The sequence below is a fragment of the Cyprinus carpio genome, chromosome B2 (assembly GCF_018340385.1).
Source record: "Cyprinus carpio isolate SPL01 chromosome B2, ASM1834038v1, whole genome shotgun sequence".
Lineage (NCBI taxonomy): Eukaryota > Metazoa > Chordata > Actinopteri > Cypriniformes > Cyprinidae > Cyprinus > Cyprinus carpio.
This window is the reverse complement of record NC_056598.1, coordinates 2,946,983-2,974,649: the sequence shown is the minus strand read 5'-3', so window position 1 is coordinate 2,974,649 and position 27,667 is coordinate 2,946,983. Positions and strand designations below refer to the sequence as shown.

Here is a 27,667-nt window from a genome sequence, read left to right as displayed (position 1 = left end):
ATTATGCCTATGAAAAACATGTGTTAAGAGTAATAGGAAATTTTCAAATGTGGTGTCATAAAAAGAATTTAGACTGTTGTAGTAATAAGCAACGGAGAGAATGGTAGTTTATAATTTGATAGTTTTTATTGAAATTGATCCATATAAACACAATCAGATTATTAAATGCAAATCTCAAGAAAAATATCAGATTTCCACTTTGAAATTAGTAGATTCATGTGTATACTAGCTAAGTCAGTAGATGTTTCAAATAAAAAAGTACTTGTTTTCTGATATAGTTTTCTAAACTATGGATAATGCTGGTGGTGAATTGCTTCTTGCATTTCTTATTTGTAAGTTGTTTTAGACAGAAGTGTCTGCTAAATGAATAAATCTAAAATGTCAATAAAACATGCAAAGTAAAATATTAGAAAACATATAGGCTAGTGAATAAACCAAATAAGGAATAATGAAAACGTTGTTAAATGCAGTGGTGGTCCGTTAGGGTCAGCAGGGCCTTCTCTGCTGGCCCTATTAAAATAAAATTGTGGTTTAGGTATTTCCATTTGTGTAATGTCCACAAAATGCCCTATGATTAGTTTTGTTGAGGTTGAACTAGAATATCCTACATAAAAAAATAAAAAAAAGTCTGCAGCCTGCACTACAGATAGTGCTTCCCTTTTGTTCAAAGATATCACATCTGATTTGTAACGAGCATTAGTGACAGAATCATCAGCCAATCAAATTTTGACGTTCAATGACAGCACGCCCTCTTGGTCTAGCGTCGTGCCCAGTGCCACCCCCAGCGTTTAGTTGGGAATTTCCAAGGTATGCAAGTGAAATTCAACAAAAGGAAAATGACAGCCGCGGTCGCCAGCGCCTACACCAGATCTTGTTGCCAATCTACTAAAAATGCCTTTTTCAAGGCGCTCTTTTGCAGACAAAAGAGGAATAACTGAGAAACCAAGACCTACACCCAAACTGAATTCGCTAACAAAGGTTTTGTGCGCCATTTCAAAGATTGCAACTATGAGTGCTATGAGTGGCTGACAGCTAGCACCGAGCACAAGTTATTTGGTCATGTTTACTTTTTAATACCAGACGCACGGACTTTATTTAAAAGTGACAGGTGAGTGCTTTATTATTTTATGAGTATTGAATCATGCACATTGTTATGGAGGTGTATGTGGTGGTTGATAATATTGTGGCGTGGTGTGTGGATGTCCAGCATTTGTACACTTTTGCTGCTGTGGGCGCGTCGTCATTTAAGAGTGACGTGAATGTGCATAGTGAACCGTGTATTGGTGGATTACTTTTACTGATCCATGTAGGGAAATTTACTCTGCATTTAACCCACCCTAATCTAGCCTACTTTTGAAATTGTTGATCAGCTGTCATTGTTGTTGAGAGCCTGTGTGCGGCATAATATGGGAATTATATGCATATGGCTGCGTTAGCTGTAACAGAGATGTGTAAGATAGATGTGTAAGCGTATTTAATTTACAGTTGCTTACTGAAGGCCCTGACTGAAACCCCACGGTACGCTACTGGTTAAATGTCACAATAAATCTAAGATTCCCCATGTGTAAATAATCAAATATCCAATACACTGACAAAGCATAAAAATCTAAAAACATCTTAAACACCCAAGACAATTGATCAGCGCTAGTAAAAGAAGTTAATCTACATTCTGTATCCCAAAGCCATACTTATATCCTCCTGAATAGAAAATCATTCTTAAATGTGAATTTTACATTCTAAGCATAGGAATTACACTATAATTAAGATGACATGTAGCTGTAAGTAACCGAAGAGGTGTAGTCAACACTGCCTCTGCGTGATCCACTTCTCGAGCCGGTACGAGACCCTGCTCTGGATCCTGTACGAGAGTTTGTTCCCGAGGACACGTTGTAGGGGCTGCTTATGCCTTTGGAAGACATCGAAGTAGCCTGGAGCATCTTCATGCCATTGTTCTCCTCCACCATGCAGTTATCCATGGCATCTTTGTATGAGATTTTAAGTTTGGTTTTAGGACAGGTCAGGTTCTTAATGTAGTTCCTCGTGTCCTGCAGCTTCTGTGCCCCTTTGCCATCAAGCCATCCTCTTCGGATGGCCTCCTCAATGCTCACCCGGCGGCCAGTTTCTGGCTCTATGAGTCCACCCGTCAGGTACTGGAACTCCAGAAACCTCTGCCCTGCCTCGTAAGGCAACCATTTCTCCTTAATGGCCTCTGCGGCTGAAAGTTTCCTCTTGGTTTTCACATCCTCAAAACCGGCATAAGCCTTCTGTGCTGGTTTTAGCTTGACGGACATGTCTTCATCGATAATACTTTGTTGTACAGCATCCTTCAGGGAGAGTCTCTGGCCAGTAGCAGGATTGACAATCCCTCCAGTGCAAACCTGGGCTTCCAAGAGCCGCTGAGCTGTGATGTTGTCCACTATCCCACGTCGCTGTGCCTCGGGGATGGTTATCTTCTCAAGGGTTTCTGTATCAAAAATGGCTCCCACGGGGCTCTGGTCATCAAAAATATCAGTTGGAGGGGAGAGCGTAATGGATACGCTAGCAAAACGTTTGCGGATGGTTGGAGATGATGGCGCAATCTGTGTTGGACTGCTGCAAGTAGCAACATCCTCTGGACTGCTGGTGCAGATGGAAAGCTCAGAACCACTGCTTTTACTTGTGATCAGACCTGCAAACTCGTGGAGTGTCAGAGTGCCAGCACGGTACTTGTCCAGAGTTTGTCTATCAATAACTCCCCTATCTAGGGACTCTTGAATGTCATACTGGGTTCCAGTTTTGCGATCGACAATAAGTAAACGCTTGCTGCCATCAGATGTTTCGATAGTGATCTCCTCCCACTCACACTCTTGTTCCGAAAGTTCCAGGAAAGTGTCATAGTCGATTAACTCTCGATGGTACGCTTCTCGTACGGTCATCTCTTTGCCGGTGTCAGGGTCTACAATCACCACTCTCCTCTTGCGCAATGTATTCTTTTGAGACGTCATTTGCTTTGGCTTCTTCTTGTCCTTCAAAGGCAACAGGATAAGTCCAGTCTTGGGGTCTTTGATGCACCTCTTTTTCAACTGCAGATATGTGAGGTTCTCATGGGTGTTGGGATCAAAGAAACCTTTGGTGTCATCGCCCTCATATGTCAAAATCTCGTTCATTTCGCGGTCGAAGTAACCTTTCCTGTAAGCTACTTCCACATCAATCCGATGACTCCCTTTAGGATCAATGATGCCACCACTGGCTATCTGAGCTTCAAGCAGTCTAATCCCATGACCCTTCTCTATGATCTCTTTCTCAATTGCTTGAAAGAGTGAGATGATCTTTCCTGTTGCAGGATCTTTGTATCCTGTCACAGCCTTTTCAGCAGAAAGAAGCTTGTCTTTAAACTCCTTTCCCACAAGAGCTCTCCTCCATGCTTCGTCCACTGTCATGCAGACATTGTTGACTGGATCGATTATGAAACCGGAGGCAGCCTGGGCTTCCAGGAGCTCCAGGGTGGTTCCTCGCCGAAGTAGACCATCTTTCATGGCCTGGTAAAAGGGTAAGACCCTATCATTGGCCTCATCGTAGATACCAGCGATGCAATCAGAGCCACCTAGGTACGATCTGAGTCTGTCCTCAATTTCTTTGCCTGTTAGTTGTCCTCGGTTTACTTTATCCAAATCGGTCTGATCAAGCAGGTTGGAGTCTACAAGCTCTGTGAGAGAGACCTCACCACGGAGACCTTTCACTGTCAGTTTCTGATAGCTACTATCAGAGACAGACTGACTGGTTTGTGTACACCGACAACATGGAACTGGACGCTGTTGCAATAACTTCAGTTCCCTTTCCAAAGCCTCCTTCTTCATTATGAGCTCTGACATCTCCTTGTCCGAGCTCTGAAGACGACTCTTGTAGCGTTCTTCCAGACTCCTCAGCTCAGCAGTCAATCTTTGGATCTCACTCTGCAAGGAGGCCTTGTCTCTGTGTACTTTGTCTCGATCTGCCTCACTCTGTCTGATCTGCCCTTCCTTTAACTCGTATTGGCTTTTCCAGTACTTGAAATCCTTGGTTATTTTATCAATTTCGTCCTGGAGACGTTGCTTCTGTTTGATCTCAGTTTCCAAGGAGAGTTTGATGCGCCGGAGCTCCTCTTCGGAGCGCTGCTGCTTGTCTTTGTCTTGTTGCGACAGCTTCAGTTTGACTAGAAGACTATCTCTTTCTTGCACAATTTCTCTGTAGTTGGCATCAGATCGCTGGACAATCATGGATGTCTATGAACATAAAAGAGAAATGATTTATTGATGAACCATGTCAGATTATAATTCATTTAGAGGATTTAACAAAATAAAGAATTATAATACCAACACCATATTGATTCAAACATAGTTAGAATAGAACAACAAAATTATTTATGTTATCAAAGCAAATATTAAAAAAGCTTTTTTTGTGAATTTTTTTTTAACTATGCAGTGTTATGCAGAAAATGTGCTTTCAAAGGTAATGGATTATGCAGTAAAGTGTTATCCAGCAAAGCCATTTTGATATAGCTTAAATTGGTGATGCATTTTTGATTCAACTGATGTCTCTCAGAAAAAAATACCTCCGAGAACTGCTTTTGGATTTGGGCAATTTCCACCCTTAAACTTTCTCTCTCTTTAGTCAGTTCATTGATTAGTTCCTGCAGTTCCAGTGCTCTGTTATTGCTGGTTTGTAACTGGAATTGAATGGCAGACAATCGGGAAACGCTTTCACTCTCAATGGTGCTCAGGCTTCTTTTCACATCATCTCGCTCTAGTCGCACAGTCCTCAGTTCCTCCTCAAGCCGCAGACGCTCTTTGGTGAGATTCTGGGTGAGGCTTTGCAACTTCTCGATCTCGCTGGTGCTCTCATTTAGCACTCGACTCTTGTCTTCTAAGGTCTTGTAGAGGGTATCGTTGCGTTGATTGGCCTCACGGACAAGGGCTTGTTCACGCAGAAGCTGCTGTTGCAAAGCTTTCAATTCGGCATTGACTCTGTTCAGATTCTCGACTGTGATTTTATACTCCTTCTGGCTTCTCTCCAACTCATCTTTCGAATTGCGAAGCTCCTGCTCATACCTGCGTCCAGAGGCACTTTCCTGCTCTTGATGGACCCTTAGAGTGTTGATGGTAGTGGTGTATTCACAGCACATCTGATTGACCCTCTCCAGCTCGGTTTCGATCCTTTTCCTCCTTGTGAGTTCATCCTGATTACTCCTCTTCTCCTTTTCCAGTTCAGCCTGCAACTCGTTCACCTTTGTCTGCAGTTCACTGATGCGACTCTGCAGCCTGATGGCATTCTGTTCCAATGTGCTCTTTTCGTTCTTTTGCGTCTGCATGTCTCGCTTTATAATGAGTAGTTCTTGCTCAGAGACCTTTAGCTTGTTAATGGTCTCTGTGGTTGAAGTGTGCTTAGAGAGCAGTTCAGACTGAGACTGTCTGAGACTCTCATTCTCAACTTCCAAGGCTTTCCTCCGCCTGGTCTCGTCTTGAAGATTTTGGGTCAGCAAGGTAATCTCATGGGTCTTTTCCTGAGCAACTCTGTTGGCCTCTGCCAGTTCCACCCTGTGTCTTGTTTCAGTCTCTTCCCTTTGACGCATTATGACCTGAATCTGTGACTCCAGTTCCTTCTTGAACCTGCTACCCTCGGTTGCCGAAGACCTCTGCTGATGAGCATCCTCTTCTGCTTTTCTTCGTGCCACTTCAACTTGGGAGAATGAAAGCTGAAGCTTTCTGAGTTCCTCTTCCAGGTCTCTTTTCTCAGAGTTTAACCTATCCAGCTGAAACCTCAGAGTTGACGATTCCTCCTCCTTCTGTTGTGTTGCCTTGAGCACACTGGTCTTGGTGATGTGGATCTCAGATTCATAAGTTTGCTTTAGGCTATTTATGTCTTGGTTCAACTGTGTTCTTACCTTTGAGGTCTCTAATTCTGCTGCATTGCGGCGGGAGGCCTCATCCTCCAGCTGTAATTTCAGCCGTTCAATCTCCCGCTCTTTTTCTTTGATGGCCCTTTCAAATTGACTTTTGGACAAACTGAGCTCCTCCAGTTCTTTCTGTCTCTTGCGTACAGCGAGCTCATACTCCTCCTGCTGGTTGGTGTATCGCTCCTCAGCCAGCCTGCGTTTGCGTTTCTCCTCCTCGATGAGGAAGGTGAGGTGGGACAGCTCATCTTGTAACTTCTTCAGCTGATTCTGGGTGCTGTCCAGGCTTTCCTGAGTAGTATTGCATTGCCTAGCCTGGGTTCTCTTGATCTCCTCCATAGATATAAGCTCTTCTTTAGACTGGGTCAGCTCCAGCCGATAACGAGCCAGACTATCCTCCAGTGACTTGTTCTTTTGTGTTTGATCTTTAAGGTTGTCCTTGAGACGTTTTAGTTCTTCCTCCAAAAGGTCAATTTTAGTGTTCCGCATCTAAAAAAAAATAAAAAGTCATATTGAATAGTGTAAGATAAGGGTAGCAAGCATAACAAATTCTCACTTTTAAGAAAGCATTTTGATAATTTGTGTTTCCTTTTTGTTTCCTATATGTATTGCACTTGGTATCAGCACTATTAATACTGGTAAAACTTTATTTTCATGGTCCCTTCTGCTGACTATACAGTTAGTAACTTTGCAACTCTGTCATCTAGCAGTCATTAGAGTATGAGTAGGCTGTCTGCTTAATATCTGCTAACACTTTATTTTTATGCTCCCAACACACATTCTACTGACTATAAGTCACTTTGCAAGTACATGTCAACTCATTCTATTAACCCTATCATAACTGATTTGGAAGTTTATTTGGAAAGATATATTCACAATACATCAGATACAAAATTTACCTTTAACTCCTCCATGTTTTTCATCATTTCCCCAAGGAATCTGTAGTAGTCGCTTGACCGCGTCAAGAGCTCTATGTAGCGTGACTGCAGCTCTGCCGCCTTTAGTAAGACAGTTATATGTCAATGAAAGCAGAACGTAAATCACTTGAACTGTGATGTTAATTCATCATGTTTTGTACTATATGTGAAACACTGGACCTAATCTTTAAATCTTGGATGCAATATGATTACCTCCTGCCTCAGTTCAGTGGCTGGAGACTGCAGCATAGTCCTCTTGATGGGAATGTTGAGCAGGGTCTCCAGTCCTGCACTGTAAGATGCCAGCTGGAGCTCATAGTCCTGCGAAAACGGTTATATGAGACCTGAGACTTTTCCATAATTTGCATACACTTCATGTTATTATCAAAACAAGAAGTCTTACCTTTATGGAGGCAGCGCATGTGTCTGCATCTTTGACCACATCATCCACTTTTTCTTTCTTTCCTTTGATCTCAGAATACAGTGCCTGTTCATTGACAACATAATTTTCTCAATTAATTCTTTTATGCAATCTTTACCCAAATCCAAAATTCACTTTCTTAATTAGAATATATTAGTAAAATCTTAATTAGTCTAATGAAAATTGCACTACGGACGTACTTTACTGTGTTCCATCACTGAGTGGAGAGCAACAAGATCTGAACCACAGAGCCACGTGACCAAAAGGCCTTTTTTATGTACACCTCTTTTGAAATTCTTACTGTCAGAGGGTCTTGATGCTCCATGACACAACTGACTTAAAATAACTTCTCCACATTTTATATTTCTATCTTTGGTGATAGAGAGGCCATATTTCAATAGTGTAGTTTTAAATAGCATGACATAAGTATATTCCACCCAAACTTACTTTTCTTTCATACCATTTACAGGTATTTAACAAGCAAGTTAAGAAACAGAAGTAGAGCCTCCTTAAATTCAGATGAGAAAAAAAAAAGCATTTTCCAAAACATAAGATCAAATAGTGGGAGAACTTTTAAGCGCTTTCATACTCGCTGTGACGAGTTTCATTTAATGCGAAAAAGGTGTTCTCTAATCCATCTTTGAGCCTATGTTGAGTTTGAGTGAAATACTTGAGTACTGTTAAATCAGATACTTTAAGACTTTTTACCGAAGTGGTTTTAGAGTCGGTGACAATAATGGAGTCATTTCCGCTGTACAGTATCTCTACATTTACTTAAGTTTGGTTTTCAGGTACTAAAAACCAAACTTTACACCTCTAGTAAAAAAAGTGCCTCCATTGCAAACTCTCTGAAAAAAAAAAGGTACAAAAGCTGTCCCTGGGGCAATACCTTTTAACCTTTTATTTACCCCTAAAGAGTACATATTAGTACCTTTTATAAAGGTAATCTTGACAATGAGATCATTTCATCTAGAAAAAATCACCTCACTAGACTTTGTAACAGATTTAATAACACTTGACCAAATGTGGGTATTTTATTTTAAGTGTATTGAACTGACTTTTTGTTGGTTGAGGTGGTCCATCAAACTGTCTAGACTGTTGAATTTAGTAATCTGGAGGGTATCTTGGCGCTGACGTGTTTCCTGAATCCATTTGTTCATTATGGAGTTGGTTTGCTTGTAGTGATTCAGCTGTTTCTCCTGTTTCTCCAGGTCCCATACCCTGGCAAACAAGCACGAAAAATTATAGTGGTCATACTTTCTACATCTCTACACCATTTATCATTGTGCAACCCAAAAGTGCATGTGCAAATTCTTGCCAGAACTGCATATTTATCAATACCTGCTATCAATCTGAGCCACAATTCGGCGCCAGCGGTCAGTCATCTGTCCAGTGAGCTCTGAGTATCTGGACAGGTCAACATCACACTGGTGGAAAGATTTGTCTATTTGACTGTTCCAGTGCACGGCCTTGGACAGCTCAGTCTCCATAGCCTTCAAAACACCTTTCTTCTGCTCCAGCTCTGCTTTCATCGTCTGCACGGCACAAGACATAATCAAATAGAAATATATAAGTGACATGCTCAATCGTTTTCAGTCGTCGGAAGTAAAGATGAGCCATTTTTGGAGACATGCGATTATTGTGATGCTGATGTGAAACGAGGCTTTCCGTCAGCCCTAAAGAAATCATATTTATACTGTCTGAACAAATTAGACTCTTTTCAGGTCTCCGTCTTAACTCAGACTTAATGACTACAACACTGACTTTTATTTTAAAGCTGCAACATAATAAAGTGTGAAAAACATGGGTTTGAATACTTTCTAAATATACTGTATTGTAAATGTGTTATATTTTTTATTAAAGCCTTTTTTTTATATTTTAATAACTGTATTTATTTTAATTCTAATACTTATTTTAATTATTTAATTTGTATGTTTAAATAAATCTCCTAATTCAGTCAAAAATGACTTATTTTTTTTAGGCATTTGTTTCCAAAACCTTTTTTTTTTATGACGACCACCATTAAATTATTATATTTTACAAACAATAATCCTAATCCTATAATTTTTCATTCAGTGCATAAAACTCAAAATGTGTTTTAGGGTCAAAATGACTCAAAATTATGGTGCGTGTCACACACAGTAGTGTTATTTTAGTATTATTTTTGTAATATTATATTTTATAATATTATATATACATTTTTAATATTAAAATTTTCCATTTTCATTTTAGTTTTTTTAGTTGTTGTATGTTTTTGACATTTTTAGTAGTTTTTGTTTTATAAACAAATACATAAATGTCTATATAGTTTTTGTATTAATTATTATCTCAGTTTTAGTTGTAGTTATTTCATTGCATCAAGTTAAACTAAATTCAAATAAGAAATGTTGCTTTGGCAACTAGCTGAAATAAAGTTTTTTATAGTGTATTTTATTTCAGGTAACATTTATTTCAAGATATTATAGTTTTTTTTGTTTAGGTTTTAGTTTTAATTTACCATAATAACCCAGACACACACACATTACGTACCTGGATAAAAAAGACAAGGGGTCATATATATAAACATTAATATAAACATTAAGTTCACCTTAAGAGTCATGAGGTACTTTTCCACTTCTTTCAGATCAAGAGAAGAAGTCTCTTTTTCTGTCAGGCGAGCCTCGTGGACTTTAATGATGTCCTCAGCCTGCAGGAGGTTCTGGAGCAGAGCCTGAAGAGCAGTGAGCCTGGAAACACAGACAAATCTCTCTTGTGAGAAAAAAAACTGTGAGAAGATTACTGCTAATTAATTATTATACTAATACATTCTCCTGTCACACCTTGATGGAAAGAAACAACTACAAGTAAGCCATTCATAGGTTGATTAAATGAGAAAGCTTATATATGTTAGAGGTCAAGGAGACGCTGCTAATTTACACTGCAAGAAAAAAAACATTGTATGGATTTACAGATTTCCAATACTGACACCATAGTAACCATAGATATAATACTGTTTACAGCTGCTAATGAAGCCTCTGGAGATGAAACCCAATTATAGTAAGGGACATGCTCTAATCAGCTGACCAATCACAACAGACTGGGCCAGCCGACCAATCAGAGCAGACCTTTTCAGAAACTCTGGCTTTAAAGAGACAGAGCATGAAAAGAGGAGCTGCCTGCAGCAACGTCCAATATGAGAAGAATAATGCTTTTTGATTTTTAAATCATGTAAATACATTCTAGCAGACCCCTTTAAAAATTATGAATATTATGGGCACTTTAACCAAAATCGGACCCCCGAAGAGGACCAAAAAGTGAATCAGGAGAAAAAAAAAAACTGTTCTTTAGGTGCGCACTGTCCCTGTGCCTGAAAGAGAACTCAGATCCTTATTTTGTCCACTTTTGTCTCAGATTTTTTTATGTTCATACTGTTGCTCTTTTTGGACCTAATCCATTTCAATGTGCATTTTGGGTACAGCAAGATAGGAGTGCAATGGCATATTGAGAATAATGCTTTATTCCAAGCAAATATGTGTCAACTAGCAGTCATTAGAGTATTAGTAGACTTAATATCTGCTAACACTTTATATTTATGTCCAACATACATTCTAGTGACTGTAAGTACATGCCAACTTATTTTACTAACCTTGACCATAACCTGGCAGTCAACTAATAATCTTAGTTGACATGTAGATGCAAAGTTACTTATAGTTAGTAGAACGACTGTAAGTAACTATAAGCATACAAGTAAAGTGTAACCACGCTAAACTCTTATGTGATTCAAATGTCTCCTGTAGACAGTAAGGCATTTCAGCAGCTGGCTTAGGAAGAGAAAATCAAAAGAATGTATAGATGCCATATCGGTTGTTTTAAATCTTCTTGCCTCTGGATATAAGCATTTGAGAAGCCCTGCAGGCTGCCCAGTTTCTGGTTGATGTGATCCAGTTCAGAGCGCAGGTAGCGGGTCTGCTCTCCGCGTTAGTGCTTCCTCTTCCAGCTCTCGCAAGATCTTCTCCCCTCAGACGCAGATACTCGTCCCGGATGGAGTCCCAGATCACGATGGACACCCTGAGGACACGGACCAGACACAGATCGTTAGGCAAATTCTGATTAAACTCAAAACTAGCTCATATGAATCAAGAGAAGATGTGGCGAAAACAAAAACTATATTTCATCACAGTCCCCAATCTAACACTACCGCTATTAATAGACTTGTAGAAAACATTGCACTTTCATATAATATATAATCAGTAGTTGGCATAATAATCCACACATTCTGTTATTCTTACGCTCCAGGCCAACTATTTTCCACTCTGTCATTTATTCTATTATTCTGTTCTTTTTTTCTATGGAAGCCTGTTTCCTGTTTAGTTTCAATATGAAGTGGCAGTGGCAAAAAAGGATTTACAAATTATTTTCCAGTTGATCCCTTCCTGTAAATTCGGCTGTGTGTGGTGGAGAGAAAATGCCAATTAAAAATCACAGACTAGCCCCGTATATGTTGAAATGTCATTTTATTCACATAAGAAATAATTACTGTCTAAAAGGTGCTTTATGCATTTTTGAAACTTGAAAATTTAGGTAGACTTTCAATGCATAGACAAAAATGATTAGAGATTATAAAAAATATCTTCATTTGTGTTCTAAAGTCAAATGAAGGTCTTTTAGGAACAACACGAGGATGAGTAAACGGTGTCAGAATTTTGATTTTTGGTTGACCTCTCCCTTTAATTGACTCTAATGAGCTCTTAAAGAAGATTTAACAGCTTATTTTCTCCAGTCTGCGCTGTCAGTGATCACTCAGTGTCTTCAGTAAGATTTCGGAAAGTACAACTGTTTGTGTGTTATTCATGAAAGGGATAGTTCACCTAAAAATCTAAATTCTGTCAAGTTGTTCCAAAAAAACTAAACGAGTTTCTTGTCCTTCTGTCGAACACAAAAGAAGATGTTTCAAAAATATTGGTGACCAAACAGCTGATGGTAGCCATTCACTTTTTCCATGCCACTGAAGTCAATGGCTACCGTCAATTACGTCAGTAAACCGGCATTATTCAGAAATATCTTCTTTTGTGTTCAACAAAAAGAAAGAAACTCACACAGATTTGAAACATCTTGAGGGTGAGCAAATGATGACAGAATTTTCATTATAAGTCAGACTGTGTCTATAATTGGGACTGTTTATGAGTAAGCAATGCAGAAATCAGATCTTCATCAGTAATTGCCAGTAGCAGTGATGTTTTTGTGTTTGTTGGTACCTGCAGCAGCACCAGTCTTTTGGGAGCACTCCTGTACGCCGTTCTCCGTCAAAGGCACGTGGAGGTGCTGGATCAAGCCCGACTCCGCCGCCTCCACCCTGCGTCTGAGAGCACTCAGATCTGACATCAGACTCACGTTCAGCCCTAAGCTCACCAGCTTCCCGTTAGTCACCACCGCCCGCCTTCCCATCTGCCTCCACCTTCACTCACTTCTGTTCTTACTCCTCCATTCTCCCCTACAAGACAAAACAATAACACGACAGTTAGACGGGCTGCTTTGTAAAGCAACAGTAAAGGAATGAAGGTGTCCTAAAGCAGGGATGGACAGCTATGGTCCTGAAGGGTTTAACCTTAGTCTCGAAACATCCTTCCTGTCATTTTCAAGTATATGTTTAGGACTGAAGATGAAGTCTGAACAGTGGTCCAGGACCAGAGTTGCTCATATTTGTCCTGAATTAAATTGTTAGTTAAAGATATGGATGAAGGACCTTTTTCTAAATTCTTGTTTAAAAGTATAATAATAGTTTAAATACCTAATATTATTGTGTTTTAGGTCTCAATTTGCCTGCACCACTGTTATTTTAGTATCACTGAGATACTATTATAGTTTTAATTAATATCTTGAATCTATATTTTATTTTTAATAATTACATAATCATTATTTATTTTATTTTTATATTTTTCCCCCATTTCATTTAATTTTAATTTAATTTAATTTATTTATTTATTTTGGTGTGTGCGTTTTGCCATTTTTAGTAGTATTTTTAAATTTTTTTTTTTCTAAAAGTTCTTGTTTAAAAGTAAAATAATAGTTTAAATACCTAATATTATTGTGTTTTAGGTCTCAATTTGCCTGCACCACTGTTATTTTAGTATCACTGAGATACTATTATAGCTTTAATTAATATCTTGAATCTATATATTTATTTTAATAATTATATAATCATTATTTATTTTTCATTTTATTTTTATATTTTCCCAAATTAATATTTAATTTAATTTAATTTAATTTAATTTAATTTAATTTAATTTAATTTAATTTAATTTAATTTAATTATTTTGTGTGTGCGTTTTTTGCCTATTTAGTAGTTTTTTATTTTTTTATTGTCAGTTTTTTTTTTTTCAGTTTTTATTTTAGTTATTTTACATCAATTTAAACTAAATTGAATTAGCTGGGAAAAAAATATATATATATATGTGTGTGTGTGTTTGCGTTTTACTTTATAAGAAGAAGAAGAATAGTTCATTTTATTTCAAGAAATGAAACTATTTTTCTTTCATTGTTTTAATTTTAGTTTCAGTTTTAGTAAACTATAATAACTCTGGCCCGAACTAAGAAAAAAGACCCAGATCTGTGATCTGAAGCTTTATCGAGAGAGATCAGCTAAATCCCAGTGAAGCTGAACATTGAGTGTTATGTTGTGTAAACGGATTCATTTTCATGCATCCAACATCAGTTTGCAGATTCAGGCAGATGTATGCATGAAGTCATAATTTAGGTCACTTGTCTATTTGTGTTTGTGAATGAAGTAAAAAGATTATTTCGGTAGACTGACATTTGTGTAGAAAATAGCCAGTCAATGGACTTCAGTATTAACAACTTTAACTGTTTTTTAAAGACTCTTTGCATTGTTTTTCTAATCATATTTACTTGATGGTAACTCCCTCTAGAGACCCATCTCTCTGGATTAATAATAAACATTAATCACTGAAGTCAAACATCACATGTATACTGATCATAAAGAGTGTCTTACTGTAGCTGGGCAGTTGGATCACCAGCTGGTCATAATGGGTCTGAGCTCCCACGTACTGCATCTCCATCTTCCTCTTGTCTTCATCGCTAAACATCTCCGAGCCGAGACTGTTCCGCATGAACTCCTGGTAGTGGAGCTCCAGGTTCTTAATAATGTTGCGATACTCTTCAGGACGCATTCGTGACAGCTAAAACAGACAGGGAACGAGACGCACAAAAATGATGGAGACATTTGTGAAATATAATGCTAAGTAAAAAGCGGGGTAACGGTAAACGGCATAGAGTGAAAGACGCATCCGATCAATTCATACCATTGAGAGTGTGAGGGAGTTGATGTATTGAATGTCCTTCATGCAGTACTGCCAGGAGATCAGACTCTTGATGTTGATGTACAGCTGACTCCAGATGGACATGATGGCTTCGTAGTACTGCTCGTTCCTGTCAAGCAAGCAGTTCATCAGTGCATGTCTCGTTGCACTGTGATCTGTGTGCATGCGTGTTTTTGTCGTACTTGTTTGCCAGACTGATGCTCAGAGGGTTTGGAGGTGGGATGAGCAGACACACTGATGGGATGAGCATTTCCAGTCCTCCAGGTCCAGTCACGTGCCACTTACTGCGCTGAGAGTTGTCTTTCAGGATACCCTCGTTCCCTTTCATAATGCCCTTCTGTAAAAGTCAAACGGCGTTTCAGTGCTTCATATGTGACCCTTGACCAAACCAGTCACAAGGTTCATCTGGAAGCTGAATAAATAATCTTTCCGTTGATCTATGGTTTGTTAGGAGGACAATATTTGGCCGAGATGCAACTATTTGAAAAATCTGGAATCTGAGGGTGCAAAAACAATACAGGCGCCATATCTTAAAGAGATATGAATCACTTTATATGATATAATTTAGGCTTTCAAGCACACATACAGTACATAGAGCTCATGAAATATGGAAAACACAGAAGCTTATTTACCACATGTGATGTGCTCTATGTATGTGCATATCGGTCAAATATAATTCAGGCTTTTATGTACATCATATAAAGTGATCATGTCTATTCACAAGACTTGGTTTAAATCGCTCGTTTTATTTAACACCAGCTTTATGACCATTTTGAATCTTCTATATTTTTGGCGACCTGGACTTTCAATGGAGGGACAGAAACTTAATTCGTGCTTTGAAGACAAAACAAAGTCTAAAGGGTTCGGAACAACATAAGAGTCGTTAAATGCTGACAGGGTTTTCATATTTGGGTGAAAATGTCCCTTTAACAAAGTCAGCGTTTGGGACTGATGGTCATGTTTAATAACGGATGTTTCCTCTTCAGCTGTCCTCCTACTTCTGAAGTCATTGCACTGGTTAAAACAACATCATATTGGCACTCTGTTGGGAAATCACTTGCTGAGAAAATGGTTTTACAGCGTGCCACTTCTTAGTAATGGACATGTTAATCATCATATTTTAAATTGCATGTCACATTTTATTATCATAATTAAAAAATTGGTGATTTGCAACAAAGTGGCAGTTAATATGTGGCTTCTAGTGTAAATGTTATAATGCCATCATAAATTGCATAAATCAACACTGCAATGGCACATTAATATAGAAATCTACTAATGAGCGGTCACATATTTGTAAGTCATATTTGTAATTTATTTGACTTTAATTTATTTGATTTGTAAGTCATTGTGTAACTTAAATGTGAAGCTAGTTGTGCACCAGATGAAGACTTTTCATTCATCTGTTATAGACTTTTCTCAGTTTAACTAACATGCTGTGGGAAATAAATCACTGTAAGTCCTTCTGAATAACACGTGACTATATAAATATAGATAGATAGATAGATGGATGGATAGATAGATAGATAGATAGATAGATAGATAGATAGATAGATAGATAGATAGATAGATAGATAGATAGATAGATAGATAGATAGATAGATAGATAGATAGATAGATAGATAGATAGATAGATAGATAGATAGATAGATAGATATATTACAATAAAGAGACATCAGTCTGTGTGTGTGTGTGTGTGTGTGAGAGAGTGACTGACCTGGTCCTGTTTGAAGTCACACAGGGCTTTGACGATGACCGGGCCGCTGCTCTTCTCCTCTGGGTTACGAGGCTTCAGACACACGATGTTCTTGGACTTGCTGACCAGCGTCTGAACCTGCCTCTTACTCTCCATGATCTTCTCTTTTTCTTTCTACACGCACACACACACACAGGCACAATTACTTAAACACTGATGAAGAACCGGAACATTTTCTGTGCATGCAGTGATTTGCATTGTGCAGTCACATCATATTTGTTACGTCATGTGTTATTTCTTTGTAGATTTAACTCTACTGGTGTTTGTTTTTGGGATAATCTGGTCAGACGTTGCTGTCTCACCTCCAGGTTTTTGAGCATTTCTGTCAGATTCTCCAGAGGTGTGTTCTTGTCACAGATGAACTTCTTACGGGATGCTCTCGTGGTCTTTCTGCAGTCTGGTGGTACCTCCCCGTCTCATTGGCCTCTTGAAGAACTGCAAAAGAATAATAACAAAAATAAAACTCCTTTCATCCTTTGCTCACCTTCAGGTCCACACCCTGTATTCATTAGTTTTCTCCATAGAACACAAAAAGAGAGATGTTGGAGAAAGGATTGGTTGCTGTTTTCCATGCAATTACAATAATGTGGATTGGGGCTGAAGTTTCAGACACAAAATCACTATGTACTGAAAGTATCACCTTATGCACCATATATTCCAAGCCCTCAGAAGCCAAAATCTTTTTGAATAAAAAATAAAAAAAAATTAATTACTAACAATACTAAAAAAAAAAAAAAAAATAACTTCTCTTCTTTAAAATAAAACAAAACTAATCCTAACCTAATTTATGGCTACTAAGAATTGTTTACAACAAAACTGGACTTAAATACATTTGAACACTTAAGCATGTACCAGGTTTTTATTTTATTTTTATTTTTTTTAGCATAAACATGTTCATTACTTGAAATATAATAAAATAGTTGCTTGCAACATTTCTCATTATAACTTAGTTTAACTTGATGTACTAAAATAAATAAAACTGAAACTAAATTAATATTATATTTATTATACGTTATTTGAAATAAAATTAATATTTGTATATTTAAAAAAATTACAAAAAACAACAAAATTACTAAAACTTTAAACAAAATTAACTGAAACTGAGAAAAAAAAAATAAAACAAAAAAAAAAAAAAACAATGATATCTATATATATATATATTATATAATGCAATATATTAGAGCAAATATATAATTAATTTTTTTTTTTTTTCAAGACAGCACTTCTTACTTGGCTGTAAGCAGCGTTCTCTCTTCAGATGAATATGGATGCACTGGTGATCTGCAGTAACCCGCTCCACTGGGTTTGCAGTGTGTCCATATAAGCCCTGAAAAAAAAAAAAAACGAAAAACAGTGCTTATTCGTAGTGATGTGCAGAAATTCCCCATACAATATTATAAAACTATTGTATAAACTGAAAAAAAAATATATATCATACAAAATAATCATCTTTGTAAATTTTAGTGTGGTGCCACGTTACAAAAAATTTATAAGTTCAGAGTCATATTAGCCACTTCTCTGAGGTAGTGGCATGAATGAATTGACAAAGTTTTTGTCACAGATGTTGTCATTGCTCTAAGTTGAGCGTGAAGTTGTTTCCTCACCCTCTATCTTGTCAGATGCAGGGTGCTGGTTCTTCAGGATGATGTCCACCTTTTGGCCTTCAGTTTATTCAGCTCTTTCTCTTTTCCTCTTCAAGATCACTCATCAGTTTCTGGAAGGAAGGATGTATTTTATCAAGCTAAAACCATCAAGCATTTACATGACAGGAAATAACTGTCTGGCATGGTCAAGAAATACTTTTTTCATTGTCTTAATTTCACTGAATGTGATTTTTTTATGTTTTCCCATGTGTACATTGATGTTGTATTTCATGTTTCTCAGAATTGAGCAAAATTCAGAATTTGAATTTTTTGTGTACAACCGCCACCTGATCACTTGAAACATAAAACAAAAGCTGAAGAAGCAATTAGTGTTCTCTTTCCTGTATTTTTTGAATTTTTTGTGTCCACTAAATTAATAAAGAAATGTTTGCAGTAGTTTTTAACTAACACTTTGAAAGATTCTCAGTTCATTTGGGTCAAATGACACTGTATCACTGAAACATGCATTTACTGTAAAAGCTGAAATTGTGAAAATCACTACTATAACCAATTCAATAATAGCATTTGGTGATCATAATTGCATTTGCTGTATAATATTTTCTAATGCTTGTGTGTGTCTCCTCACCGAGTAGCTCTCCTGTTTTCGTGGAGGATGTAGTTGTCGATGTTTTTTATCGCCCCAGTCGAACACCAGCTCCTCTTCCTCTCTGTCGTTGACCCATATGATGGCTCTGGAGATCTCCTCGATGATGTTCTGCAGGTCTCTCGCAGCTGAGCCGCACCGCGCATGGGACAATTTTCTACATGTAAGAAAGAAGAAAAGATCAGACTGAGAGAAGCGCAAACACTGGAGAGTACTGATCTGTTTGCTAAAATAGTTGCTACATAAATATTCCCATTTTATACACTACTGTATGTAGTTTTAATAACTCTACTATTATTCTGAAATGTGGTAAATAGTAATTATAAAAAATGAGAAGGGGAATCGAAACAGAACACATTTATATATAAGTTACTTGATCAATTGAATCGAATCACTTGCAATGGACTCTGATCCAAAGAAGTGTAGAAACATCTCAAAGATGATTAAAGAGAAATGAGAGATGTTTCATTAGCTGACCTGTAAACTGTCCCACTCTTGGTCCAGAGCGTGGAGTCCGGCCTTTTCTCTGCTCTGCATCTGAAGCAGAAAAGAGTCTGTCAGTAACAATGTTTATCATTCTTACGGTGAAATATATTATAAACAAACACTTGAAGCAGTAGTATTATTTTAATTTATTTGAATGTCATTCCATTTTATTGCCACTTGGTCAAATCAACATTCAAAATTCACCATCGGATCACGGAAATGAAGTGCAATTTAAAATGCATTCTCAGTTCTCTTTTGACTAACATTCCCCAGTCACCCAGGCTTGTTGTTTTAGCATGCAAAACACAACATACCAGTTCATCCCGTGCTCTGTCTACTTCCAGGCTTCTCTGGATTGAACTGTGGAACTTGTTGTGATTGAGGAATTGTTGGCTGATGGTCTCCGCATCATCACCGAAGGATGCCCGTCTCAATGAGTCTCTGCAACACAAAAAAACAACACACAACCCTTTCAGACATGTGCCTACAAACACAACCAACTGATTTACAGTCTTCTGGAGCGTCGCCTCATTTTAAATGCAGTAACATATGGTCAAACATGGCTCAAAACAGCAAATTAAGTATTAAGCTGGGTTAGTTAAATAACTTTTAGTTAACTATCAGCGTATGTGATAAACCACAGCAACTGTGAACCTAACTCTTCTAGCATTTTAGATACAGTTTCTCCTTTATGCTTAAAGAAGGTTAAGGAAAACAGTCTGACACCGTGGTATAATGAGCACACTCGCACCCTAAAGAGAGCAGCCCGGAAAATGGAGCGCAGCTGGAGGAAAACAAAACTAGAGGTATTTCGTATTGCTTGGAGGGAAAGTAACCTATCTTACAGAAAAGCATTAAAAACTGCTAGATCTGATTACTTTTCGTCTCTTTGAGAAGAAAACAAACATGACCCCAGGTATTTATTCAATACAGTGGCTAAATTAACGAAAAATAAAGCATCTACAAGTGCTGACATTCCCAACCGCACAACAGTAATGAGTAATGAGATGGGTGCGCTAGATGAGTAGAGATGAGTGCGCTATAGATCCCTTGAGGAACAGTTCCACCCATACTCCACCAAAACACATAAAGAATTGTATAAACTTGTTAAATCATCTAAACCAACAACATGTATGTTAGACCCTATTCCATCTAAGCTCCTAAAACGAGGTGCTTCCAGAAGTCATAGATCCTCTTCTTACTATTATTAATTCCTCATTGTTATTAGGATATGTCCATAAAACCTTCAAACTTGCTGTTATTAAGCCTCTCATCAAAAAAACCACAACTTGACCCCAAAGAGCTAGTTAATTATAGACGATCTCGAATCTCCCTTTCTGTCTAAGATACTAGAAAAGGTAGTATCCTCACAATTATATTCCTTCTTAGAGAAAAATGGTATCTGTGAGGATATCCAGTCAGGATATAGACCGTATCATAGTACTGAGACTGCTCTCATTAGAGTTACAAATGACCTGCTCTTATCATTTGATCGTGGTTGTATCTCTTATTTAGTGCTATTTGGATCTAAGCGATGCGTTTGACACTATTGACCACAACATTCTCCCATCTCTCCTTCACCGCGCTTATTTACCGCTCGCGCTCCGTTCGTCTCACTGACACATTTTTTGAGCAGCTGATGTGTGATCTCTCTTTAGGACTCGTGGCCAGTAATGCTAAAGTGAAGTGGTTTTACTGGCTCTCTGCATCTTACTAACGGCGTTACCTGAGCGCACTGAAAGAGAAGTGATCAATCATAAAACAATCATAAAATTGTCATTAGGAAAATAATTGTAGATTACAAATGATTGATTATTGTCAAGCAGTGTATTTGATTTCTTATAGCAAATTCAAAGTAATAAATAAGATAATTCCTTGTTAAAAAAATAAATAATAATAAATAAATAAAAAGAAAGAATAATGATTATGATGAGACATACGTAAAATTATTGTATTTGACATTTCTGTCACTTCTAAAATGATGGCTACGGCCCTGGGTGTGACAAAAACGTTAGCTTATGCATAATACTTTTAAAGCTCTTTTTTAAAATCTTGGCTTACATAAATTTTTACATATGGCATGTCATGCCATCGCATCATTAAACTAGAATCTAACAATGGACAAAGGGTTTTTTTCTCTCTCTAACTATAAAGGCTGCTGTGTAACTTGCCCCCTGACTAAGCACTTAAAGAATTTAGGGGAAGCATTTAAATCATCGTGTGAATGCACTTAAAGAATGCAGAATTTATTCGTTATAATCGAATCGAATCAAATTTAAACGTCAATCGAATCATTCTAAATTTGCAAAAATCATTCTTGAATTGAATCGAAAACCTATGAATCGAATCGAATCACTGTCTACCCAAAGATTCACAGCCCTAGTCAGTGGAGACCACAATAACAGGCCGGTGTGTAAAACTCTCGGATGTATTTTAAAGATTCTATGCTGCGAACTTTAAATATTTCACATACTTTTGAAAATCCAGCGTTTAGTTGATTCTGATAAGCGCTCGTCGTCACAGCTGTAAACAAAATGGCTTTCTTTTTTTGTGAGGGGAGTTTGGGCACCACGGTATCTTGTTTTCCAGGTGGCGCACACGTCTCATGGAAATCCTGTAGAATTCAACCAATCCAATGACGACTTCGACAGTCCTGAAGCGTTTCCACTTTTGTGTCCCATATGCATCAGACGTTTAGTCAGCGGTCCGTGGGCGTGATGTCTGAGGCTGAGACTAGCGGAGACCAGGACAACTAGATGAGCCCCAGATCCCCTGTAAAGACCTTGTCTCAGACGGCCACCGGGACAAGACCACAGGAACCAGTTGAGTCCTCTGCACAATCTGACTTTGCTGCAGCCTGGAATTGAACTGCTGGTTTCGTCTGGCCCAGAGGAGAAACTGGCCCCCCCCGACTGAGCCTGGTTGGGGACACTTCATTCCCGATATCGTTGACTTGATTGCACAGATACTATTTAAACTGAACTGAGCTGGATGATGACATCACTGAATTCAATGATGAACTGCCTTTAACTGAAAAATGAGTGCTTACTATTGTCATTTTGCATATTGACACACTATTTTTCATAGTTAATGCTGTACAGTTGCTTTGACACAATCTGTATTGTTTAAAAGCGCTATATAAATAAAGGTGACTTGACTTGACTAACCTGTTCCAGTGGGTGTGAATTAGAATTTGGTTCAGAACTACCAACATGAGTGTTTAAAAGTGTTTTAAAAACTACAAACAGGGCAAATGTTTGAAAACCGACTTAGAGCCTTTTAAAGACACAATTATGATCTGTTAGTAAAGATCCACTTTTTCTTTAAGTGCATGGAATAAAGGGGACACGGCCACAGATAACAATAGGTTCTACTGTTGTAATATTCATTTCCTGTGTTTCTTCCTGTTGTTCAGTCATTCCCCTAGTTAGAGAGTACCTTCACCACCTGCGTCTAGTAACAGTTTTAACATTATCATGCGTTTATGTATAGAGATAGACTTCCTTTTCCTCAGCTCATTGTCGGTTATTGTCTTTCTTTGCGTGTTAAGCATTTCCATTTCCATGGGTTTCCCCATGCATTCCTGTGCTGCTGAATATATCAATAAAAGCTGCAGTTAGATCCACGTCTCTCCTCGCAACACTGTGAGAATGAACAACTTTATAACACATCTGAATTTATCTAGCAAAAAAAATACAGAACGGATAAAATATATATATATTGCACAACAGCCCAGTAGGTCAGCCCAGTAAATAACAATTATGTAAGCAAGACGATGTGCAATGCTTGTTTTGGGAAGCAATTCCTTCTGTATTCCTATTTGGTGCAGAAATGATTCGTGGTTCAATCACAATGTGTTGTTCTTCATTTGTGTCTGAAAGCATGTAGCTGTTTAAACAAAAGTTAATAATTAGTGTGATTTATAGCCTCTAGGTGGCAGTGCTTAATCATTACCATCAGCTGTGGACCCTAAAGCGCCTCTTTCACTCTGATCTCAGATCAGTTTCGTGGCTTCTTATATAATGTCTGGATCAGGGTCTGCAGGGAGGGCCGCGCTGTTGTTTTTGGTGACTGTTGAGTTATTTGAAGTATTCGTCCTGACAGAGCTCAGTGCAGATAAGAACACAAACCACTCCGAACCCGTCTCATACCCCAGTCATTCTCACCGCTTTTGTTTGGTTTATTTTGCTCCAGACACTCCCTGTTTTTTTTCCCTCCCTCCTTCCTGCTCGGACCGAAACAATACATGCTCTGTCTAACCTGTGGCAGGGGTGTGTGTGTGTGTGTGTGTGTGTGTGTGGTGTGTGTGTGTGTGTGTGTGTGTGTGTGTGTGTCACAGGAAGATGATCAGAACACACCCTTTGTATGCAGTATATGGTTGGTTACCAAGAAATAAAACACAATAAACAAGCAAAGTGCCTAACCAAGCCTGACGACACAACACTGAGTGAATGTGTCTGTCCAGCTGAAGAAAATGGCGGAGTGATGAAAGTTGCAGAAAGTATTCATTCATGTCTAACTTCACACAATCAGTGCAATCCAGTCTTGCAGGGTTTCTGCAAGTTTGACGAAGGTCATTTTTTAAGACCAAGCAAAAAGAAAAATGGTCACACTTTGTTTTTAAAGCTCCACATTCTCTCTACAATTTTTGCCTTGATAATTTGCTGCTTATTAATAGTTAGTAAAGGTATTGTTTACTTAAGTTTAGATATTGGGTAGGATTAGGGATGTAGAATATGGTCTCCTGCAGAATATGTGCTTTATAAGCACTAATAAACAGCCAATAATAGGCGTGCTAAAAAGTACTAGTTTAACGTGTTACCACAAACAATGAAGGGGAAATAAATAAATCAATATGTTCTCTTACTGTAACTGTCCTAGGTAACACACAATGAGTTGCATTAGCAACATATCAAAATCTGACTTTTTTCAATTATTATTTTTTTTATTCATTTCAACAATGAATAAATAAATAATGGCTTGAACATCTCTGCTCCCAAACATTAGAATATAGAGTAATTCTACAGTGCCTTCTGATCACATTGAAAAAAGTGATGTTTTTTCGGTAACACAAAGTATTTTAGGGTCTCTTAACTAGTTTTTTTTATCTGGCATGCATATTAGCCATTTATTAGTAGAGATTCAGCTCATATTCATGCATTATTCTGCATCCCTAATCTTACACGACACCTAAACTTAACAACTACCTTACTAACTATTAATAAACAGCAAATTAGTAATTTATTGAGGTTAATAGTGAAAAAGTGTTCCCTATTCTAAAGCGTAAACCGGTTTTTTCTTAGCATTTCTGTCTTGTTTTTTCAGTGCGAATGTCTAAAGGTTCTTAAATCAAGACATGTTTACTTGAGAAGCAAAAAGTCATGTCCTGTTTCCTGTGGAATTTTAATTATGATTAAAACAAGAACACATATCTGCCAAACAAAGTAATTAAAGTTCATTAAAAACAAGTTTTCATACCCGCTGACAGATATTTGTTGTTGTTTCAAGCATAGTTTTGTTCAGTTTTTTAAGTCTTCATTTTACTTTTGCATCTCAAGTAATATATCTTGATTTAAGGGATTTTTGTGATTGAAAACAAGAAATACTGAGGATGACGTTTTTGTTTTTGCAATGCATGCAACAGATGATGCCACAAATTAAGACCTTTAAAGACCCACAGAAACCCTGTCTTGCATTTTCTGCCACTCATTTGCTTTTAAAAGGGTGTGTGTGGTGGGAGTGGCACAGAAACGCCAGGTGTGTCTCCTGCTGTAGGTGTGGACAACAAACAACTCCATCACAAGTAACAACGAGTTACTGTCAACACAGGTGATGCACTCCTCTCTGAATCTGAATGTGAGATAAGCACTGAACCGGCCTGGACTGAGGTGTGAGAGTAAATTCCAGAGAAGTGCTGTCATCATGGGCTGCACGGTCTGTAAAACCCTGCACAAGTCTTTCAGCAGGGTGAGAAATCATAGTCTTCTCAACTCACTGATATTTTCCAGACAGCCCAGGACACAAACTGGGAGACAGATCTGCTTCAGTATCCATGTAAAGAAAAAGCTCCAACAAAAAAGTCTCTACGGTTTGAGCCAAGATCGAACACAGAGGGTGAATTCACACTTACACTGGAAGTTTATCACACAAATATAGATGATGTCAGTAGAGCATATCTTGGTATTACCTGGAATTTCCCTTTCGTGTAAAGTTCACCCAAAAAGAAAAAAAAAAACAAAACATCCTTCATTACTCCCCCCCTCAAGTGGTTTAAAACCTGTATGAATTTCTTTCTTCTTTTCAACACAAGACTACATTTTGAAGAAACTGTTGGTAGCCAGCCAGTTTAAAAAAAAAGGAGTTGTGGAAGTCAATCTAACAACATTCTTCAAAATATCTATTTTGAGAACAGAAAAAGGAATTAACCAAATGATAGTTGACAGAATATTAAATTTTGGGTGAACTTTCCCTTTAAGGCCAAAAACTGATGGTAAAATATGACAAATAAACTACTAACACGAATGTTCTACAGTAGTCAAACACCGCAAAATGAACATGTTTTTAGTTGCTCAGAACACACAGTACTGTTGGATATCTAAAAATAGCTGAGATTGAGATTATTGCCATTAAATTGCATCACATTTACCTTTGCTCAGCAAAATTTGGCCCAGTCCAATAGGAGTTTTGCATGAGAGCAAAAAAAGGTTCACCACAAAGATTACACTCATGTCAAGGTGTTAGTTAACCAAATCGCTTTCAGAAAAAAAAGTACAAAACTTTTTACTTTTTTCAAAAGAGATAATTACCAATATGTGCACTTCAGGTACTAATATGTTACATTTAGTACCTTTACGTTACTGAAATACACCCTTGAGCAGTAAATAATGTACATTCCAACAGAACGTTGCTCGGTTTGAAAGGGACTTCTGTGTGAGCTGTGTTTCTTTGTGTCCTTTTTGTGTTTGCACACTTAATTATGCATTGTAAGAATTATGTAGTCTTGACAACATTAGGGGTTACAGATCATTAGATGAACCTCGTTCTCACTGTATAAATGCACCCTCAGTTAAATTGTTTTGTTTTTAGTAGGTAGATGCATTGAGAGTTTTTCTCAGGCTGTCGTGCAAGAGAAAAGCAGGTGTGCTGTTTTAAACTGTGGCTGACCTTTTTCTGGTTGATCCATCCGACTGCCTCCTGGAAGCTCTTGCTTGGGTCCTCCCATCCGATGACCTCTGACCCGATGATCCGAGTGCCTCCACCAGCGGTCCTCCTGATAGTGGTGCCCGTGATGGAGTTTCGGATTTCTGCGTGAAAGGCGTGACATTCGTCCAGACTGCAAGACAGATCGAGGATTAGACGCTTTGATCTGAATCTACAATCCTCTTTATTTTTTAATCAGAAATATCTGGGTGTTCAGCAACTGGTATTTCATGTCCCATTAGTTGATTTGTATTAAAACTCAAACTCATCATTGTGAATAGCTAGGATAGAAATCACAGCTGCGATTTTTTTAAGACAAACTTGATTTACTTGATTATCAAAGGTACATTAATGTCAGTGACTAGCATGCTTGAGGTGCATTATGAGACATGCACTGTATTGTGTAGAAAAAAAAACTAGTTTTTTTTAATTGTGTACAATTTCCAATCAATCCGTTATTTTTTTTTTATTTGTGCAAAAAATGTGAAAAGATTAGCTGTGAATTAGCTTTCCCCTTGTTGAAAAGAAGTGCACTTAATAAATACTGAATGTGCACTAATAACTTTACTTCTACTTGAAAATATATTTACAGCAGTGTTATTTTAGTACTCACTTGAATTTGTTTTATTTTTAGATTTTATTGCGTTTTCCATTTTAATTTAAGTTAGTTTTTAAGGCATTTTGTTTGTGTTTTTGTAAAATATTTTTCTAAAAATTCCTACCATAGTTTTTACTCATTTTTTATTATATCAAGTTAAACTAAGTGAATAAGAAATGTTGCCCTGTACAATGGGGCACAATGAAATAATATTTTGTTTTATTCCTTTTTTATGTTGTATTTTATTTATTTTAAAGTCAAATTTTTTGTTTAGTTTTTTAGTTAACTATAAATAACCCTGATTGTTATTGTATCTGTACTTGCAGACTTTTAAAAAGTACCACCTTTTTAAACACTTTGTATACTACAGTTTTACTTTAAACGTACATTTTAAGTCATTGTCTTAATTGTTTGCTGTGCTTTGAAGCAAACTTGTTTTGATGTGCTGACTAACATACTAAAGCACATGTAACATATTTAATTATAATTCTAACCGTAGTGTTATTTGACATAACATTTAGTGATTATATGTTTTGAATGTACTCAATCGCAAATTTACTATTACAAAATGTGTACATTACACATAAGTTTGATTTTATAATCTCCACAATACCAAAAATGTCCACAGCTGAAGGAAACACCCATTGCTGCTGCACCAGATTTCACAATTTATATTCCTGGTCACTGACACTTTGCTCATAGTGGGCTGGGCTGTATGCTAAAGTGTGCATTATGTGACAGCATACTAACAGGTTTCATTTATGTATGTGAAAACCACACGATCACAGGTACCCTGCACCTACCTTCGGATGATCATTTTG

The 27,667-nt window shown here is 37.6% G+C and overlaps 1 protein-coding gene across 1 annotated transcript; it reads right to left on the bottom strand.

The window, feature by feature from the left end:
* Window positions 1-104: 104 nt before the first annotated feature.
* LOC109109423 (desmoplakin-like) lies at window positions 105-27,663 on the bottom strand. The gene is given in 26 exon segments (XM_042719330.1): window positions 105-4,241; window positions 4,571-6,397; window positions 6,808-6,906; window positions 7,039-7,146; window positions 7,229-7,312; window positions 8,305-8,467; window positions 8,588-8,781; window positions 9,834-10,027; window positions 12,481-12,675; window positions 12,678-12,716; window positions 14,235-14,421; window positions 14,545-14,671; window positions 14,745-14,899; window positions 16,277-16,429; window positions 16,618-16,686; window positions 16,688-16,750; window positions 17,546-17,642; window positions 17,922-17,971; window positions 17,974-18,003; window positions 18,006-18,029; window positions 18,545-18,719; window positions 19,041-19,099; window positions 19,363-19,473; window positions 19,475-19,489; window positions 26,213-26,381; window positions 27,650-27,663. Coding segments are annotated over 26 exon segments (6,882 nt in total). The 3' UTR covers window positions 105-1,760.
* Between the last annotated feature and the right edge of the window lie 4 nt (window positions 27,664-27,667).